Consider the following 6,171-nt stretch of genomic DNA (forward strand, 5'->3'; position numbering starts at 1 on the left):
TGCTTTTTCTATTTTAATTCATGTATGGATTTATAATTTAAGAATTGTTTTCGTTCTTCATCTTATGAATTTGGGTGGAATGGAAGTATGACCCTCTATCTATTTAAGTTCTTGTATAACTTGGAAAAGCTCTTTACTTGAACAACAGATTGAAAACATATTCTCCTAAATTTTAATTATCTGGATTTAACAGGATACGTGACATGTAATCCTTTTATTTTTGGGTAATTAGAGTTTTTGTGGCATATAAACTGGAATTTGATCATCACCCTCTAATTGGAATTAATTGACCAAGGAATTGGCTGTTGATGAATTTTAGAGGAGACTAGAAAGGTCTAAGGAATTAGGGTCTAGTCACATATAGTTTGCCATAAATTAAATCTTACATGATTAAAATATTTAGTAAGAAAAGTGAATCCGGAAAAATAGATAACTCTGAAGCCTTAACTATTTCTCCAATATTTTATTTTCAACTTATTTACTTGTGTGTCTGCCTTATGATATTTTCAATTTAAACCTTTTGAATATCTCAAAACCCTTTTCTGCTAGCCTAATTAAGTAAATCATTTAACCATTGTTGCTTGATCCATCAATCCTCATGGGATCGACCCTCACTCACCTGAGGAACTTTGCGCCTAGAGGACATAATTTCAAGCGAGGCGGTTATGTCCCACAACAACTGGGTTAGAATAACTTCTAGAGATTCAATAATAACACCAACCAGAAAAGAGGCAAAGGAAAGTAGATTCAGAATCTTCACAATAACATGACATGTAGGAGATGTGTGGCATATCATCCTAACACTCCATGTAGAGCTGGACAGGGTATATGCTACTACTGTGGTGGAGCTGGACACCTGTCCTGGAATTGTCCAGAGAGGAAGAGACAGGAAGCTAAGAGAGTTCAGTAATAGGGATGTGTGTTTACCATGTCAACAGATGGTGCTGAGAAGTTAGACACTCTGATCAGAGGTAAATGTGAAATTGGTGGTAAAATCTTAATTGCTTTATTTGATACTGGGCATCACATTCATTTATATCGTTTGAGAAAGCCTGTGAGTTAAGATTGAAGATAACCATGCTAACCTATAATCTGCAAGTACATACTCTTGCCTCTGAGGTTGTCGTAACTAGATTAGGCTGTTAACAAGTTCTATTCTGAATTAGGCACGAACTTTTGTCCATAATTTATTTGTTTGTTGATGACAGGCCTCGATCTTATTTTGGGATTAGATTGGTTATCAAAGAATAATGTTCTGCTCTATTGCTTTGAAAGATCACTACAATTTATGTCGGAAGGTTTAGAAGGACCGGTGGTGGCGAATGGATATTACTTGAATTCTGTCATGGTGAATTGTAGTAGGAGTGAGTGTTCAAGATTCATACTATTGGCTGCCAGTGTATCGGGTGATGAACAAAGTCTGAATCAGATTCCAGCTGTGAATGAATTTCGAGAAGTATTTTCTGAGGATATACCTGAATTTTCTCCTTCTCAAGAAATCAAGTTTGTGATTGAGTTGGTTTCTGGAGCAGGACCAATTTCAATTGCGCCTTACTGAATATCGCCTTTAGAACTAGCTGAACTTAAAGCTCAGGTAGAGGAGTTAATGAGTAAGAACTTTATTCATTCGAGCATTTTTCAATGGGGAGCACCGATGTTGTTGGTGAAAAAGAATGATGGAAGTATACGGCTATACGTAGATTACAGAAAGTTGAATAAAGTAACTGTAAAGAATAAATACCTGTTGCCAAGAATTGATTATATGATGGACCGATTGCAAGGAGCTGGTGTCTTTTTCAAGATCGACTTAAGGTATGGTTATCACCAAATAAGCGTGAGAGATGAAGATATCCTGAAAACCGCTTTCAGAACTCGATATGGTCACTATGAATACACTGTGATGTCATTTGGGTTAACCAATGCCCCTGCTATGTTCGTGGACTATATGAACCAGATATTCTGTCCTTTCATGGATAGATTTGTTATCGTCTTCATTGATGATATTCTAATCTACTTTAAGACTGAGGAACAGCACGCGAAATACTTGCGGATCATGCTACGAATTTTGAAAGAGAGGAAGTTGTACGCTAAACTTTCTAAATGTGAATTCTGGAAGAATGAGGTGAAATTTCTGGGTCATGTAGTGAATAAGCAGGTAATAACTGTGGATCTTTCTAAGGTTGAGGCAGTAATAGATTGAGGACAACGTACATCAGTGACGGAGATCAGAAGCTTCTTAGGTTTGGCAGGATATTATCGGAGGTTTATCAAGGGATTTTCACAAATTGCATTGCCTTTGACAAAGTTAACTCGAAAGGATGCGCCATTTGCCTGTACATTAGAATGCGAGAAGAGCTTTCAAGCCTTGAACCAAAAACTGACTATAGCGCCTGTGTTTGTGTTACCTGAACCTAATGAGCCTTTTGAAGTGTATTGCGATGCTTCGCTGAAAGGTCTGGGGTGTGTGTTGATGCAACACCGGAACGTGGTAGCTTATGCATCGCGTTAGTTGAGACCTCATGAGATAAATTACCCAACTCATGACTTGGAATTGGCGGTGATTGTATTTGCATTAAAGATCTAGAGGCATTACTTGTATGGAGTAAAGTTTTGATTCTTCTTTGATCACAAGAGTCTCAAGTATCTTTTTTATCAGAAGGAGCTCAACATGCGGCAAAGAAGGTGGATGGAGTTGCTGGAGGATTACAAATTTGAGTTAAGTTACCACCCAAGGAACGCGAACATTGTAGCGGATGCCTTGAGTCGAAAGTCGTTGACGATCGCTTGGATGATGATTAAGGAAGAGGAGTTGGTTAGCAAGTTTGGGGATTTAAGACTGGTTGTCGGAGAATTTAATGGGAGTGTATGCTTGAACCAACTGCGAATCTCTAGTAACTTCAAGTCCAAAATTTTAAAAGCTCAAAAAGATGATCAGGAGTTACAGAAGGTGTTGCCGGAGATCGAGAAGGGAAAGCGATGGGGAGTTTCGTGGGATGGGGATGGAATATGAAAATACAAGGGTAGGATTTGTGTGCCGAATGTAGGAAATTTGTGACAAGATATCTTGAAGGAGGCACATAGGAGCAGATTCTCTATCCACCTGGGAAGTACTAAGATGTACCATGATCTAAAGGCAATGTTCTAGTGGTCGGGAATGAAGAATGATGTGGCATTGCATGTTTCAAAATGTTTGACTTGTCAGAAAGTAAAGATTGAACACCAGAGACCATCCGAAATATTACAACCTTTAGAAATTCCGCAATGGAAATGGGAAAGCATCGCAATGGGCTTTTTGTCTGGAATACCGAGGACTCGGGCAGGATTTGACGCAGTATGAGTGATTGTGGATCGGCTGACAAAGTCAAGTCACTTTTTACCCTTCGGATGAATTGTACCTTAGAGGAGCTAGCATGTTTGTACATCAAGGAAATTGTAAGGTTGCATGGCGTGTGATGTGAGAGATTTGTTGTATTGATAAAGAATTTCTCTTATAGAAAAGAATTTCTTCGTTGTGAGTATAGCTCTAGACCAACAAACAATCCTCCCAATAAAAAATATTGGTTATCACAAGTACAAATCCCAATAAGAATTTTTAACCGAAGTATTTAAACCTCAGGTCGTCTCACAAGGAATTGCAATAAAGTGCTCAATTATTGGCTATGAAGATGCAAGGGGGTTTGATTTTTGTAAAAAGGGCAAGAAAAGTAAAGGAACAACTAAAGAAAGCAATTAATAAAAGAGAGACATCCTTAGCAAGAATTGAGAATCTAGGCTTTCTATCCTAGTCACTAATAACAATAATTAACAAGAATTTATCTTATTACGTCATCCCCGACGATGGAAGAAGGTATCATGTTATCTTCACAATCGAAGAAAATTTAATAAGACTAGCTAATCTCAATCCAAATGTCCTAATTAACTCAATAAGTGAATTAGCAAGAGATTAGAGTTAATGGAAATAATACTAGCTAATAACTCTAGATCACCAACATAGTTGGGCTTAATGACTCAAGATCACCTAGTTTCTCTTCCAAGCTAAGAATGCTAAAAAATCTACTCTAAAGTCCAACCAAGCATTTTGTCAAACACTTGGTGGGTATGAAATGAAAACATAATAAATTGCAAAGGAAACAAGATCACCAACTCAAATCATCAATAGAACATCAAATATCAATTTTGCATTAAATGAGAGATCCAAATCCAACATGAGTTCATCAACACAAAAGAGAGCATTAAGTGAAATTAACAAGAATACTTAGAGAAACAAAGGTGTAGAAACAAGAAATCACAATGGTAGTAAGCATGAAAACAAGAATTGAACATGGATCTATGATGCAAATAACCCTAGAACCCTAACTCTAGAGAGAAGAGGGAGCTTCTCTCTAAAAACTACATTACATGATGCAAAACTCCAAACAATTGCTCCCCCTTGCTCAATCTTCAATTCTACATGAAATACCCTTAGAAACAAGTTGGGTTTGGGCCTGGGCAGCTCAGAAATCGCCCCCCAGCATTTTCACTTTAATGAAGTCACGTGCGAGCACCGATGCGTACGCATGGGTCACGCGTACGCATCGCCATACGACTTCACATTCACGCGTGCGCGTCTGCTGCGCGTGCGCGTCGATCTAAGCACTCCAAATCCTTGTTTCTTCATGGACTCTCCACCATGCATGCTTTTCTCTTCACTTCTTCCATCCAATACTTGCCTTATGAACCTGAGATCACTCAACAAACATATCAAGGCATCGAATGGAATTAAAGTGAATAAAAAATTAGCAATTTAAAGGCCTAAAAAGCATGTTATCACTCTTAAGCATAAAATCAAGGATAATTATAAAATCATGCTATTTCATTGAATAAATGTGGGAAAAGGGTGATAAAATCCCCTGAATTAAGCACAAGATAAACAAAAAAATTGGGGTTTATCAGCGTGCCTACCACCATAATCTCTGATAGAGATCCTCATTTCACTTCAAGATTCTGAGGGCTTGAGTTAGTAGCTGAAATTGCCGAACAGATTAAGAAAATTCGAAGCCAAATGCTTACCGCTCAGAGTCACCAAAAGAGCTACGCCAATCAGAGACAGAAATTGTTAGAATTTGATGGAGGAGATTATGTATTCCTAAGAGTTACCCCAACAACAGGAGTGGAAAGAGCGATTAAGACAAAGAAATTGAATCCTCGTTATATCGATCCCTTTCAGAACCTAAAGAGAATCGGGCCGGTGGCATATCGAATAGCTCTACCACCGCATCATTCGAACCTGCACGATGTGTTTCATGTGTCACAGCTTCAGAAATACACCTCTGATGCTAGCCATATTTTAGAACATAAATCTATTAAAATGAAAGAGGATCTAACGCTTCAAGTTACTCCGGTTCGAATTGATGACACTAGTATTAAGCGATTATGCGAAAAAGAAGTCTCATTAGTAAAAGTTGCTTGGAGTCAAGCTAGAATTGAGGAACACACTTGGGAACTTGAGTCAAAAATGAGAAAGGACTATCCACACCTATTTTCAGGTAACTTAATATGAATTTTGGGGGCAAAATTCTTAATTAGGTGGGTAGGATGTAAATCCCGGGAAATTAATAAATAATTAGTCAATAAATTAATTTAGCCCAAAACCGGACTAACAGACCAAACCGGTTGGACCGGATTCAAACTGAGCCCAAGCTCAACCTATAAAGCCACTAAACGAGCCATCTCCATTTTCATTTCTACAATTACGTTGAGGAAGAGAGGGATTAATGTGAAAATCCTAACCCTCACCATCGTTAACTTCCGTCGTCCGTAACTTTCAATCCGAAGCTCCGATTGACGAGTCATCAGCGGCCACGTGTTCGTCTTAGACTTCCTTTTAATTGTATCCAAATAAAGTGGTAAGAAACTAGAATTTCTCTTCCATTTCTTCTTCTCCTCAATTTTGTGATTTTAGTGTTTGGGTATTGAGGAATTAAATGATTTTGATAGTTTAGTATACTCTAGCAGCGGATAATCACTGAGTTTTGTCCAATTGATCAATATGTAAGGTAAGAAACTGTTGAACCCTTGTGAAACTGTTGAACCCTTGTGAATCATTGAATTAGTAAACCCTATGATGATTATAGTGATATTGTGTGAAATAGATTGTGTTCTGGTTGGTTTGGAGTTCAATTGGGCAGTTTA

General features: G+C 38.0%; 1 protein-coding gene across 1 annotated transcript; it reads left to right on the top strand.

Moving 5' to 3' along the window:
• The first annotated feature begins 928 nt into the window (after nt 1-928).
• LOC130949309 (uncharacterized) lies at nt 929-1,558 on the top strand. Its single transcript, XM_057878066.1, has 2 exons — nt 929-971; nt 1,209-1,558. The coding sequence occupies exons 1-2, from the start codon at nt 929-931 to the stop codon at nt 1,556-1,558; spliced, it is 393 nt and encodes a 130-aa protein (XP_057734049.1).
• The last annotated feature ends 4,613 nt before the right edge of the window (nt 1,559-6,171 follow it).

The sequence above is a fragment of the Arachis stenosperma genome, chromosome 9, assembly GCF_014773155.1.
Source record: "Arachis stenosperma cultivar V10309 chromosome 9, arast.V10309.gnm1.PFL2, whole genome shotgun sequence".
NCBI classification, from domain to species: domain Eukaryota; kingdom Viridiplantae; phylum Streptophyta; class Magnoliopsida; order Fabales; family Fabaceae; genus Arachis; species Arachis stenosperma.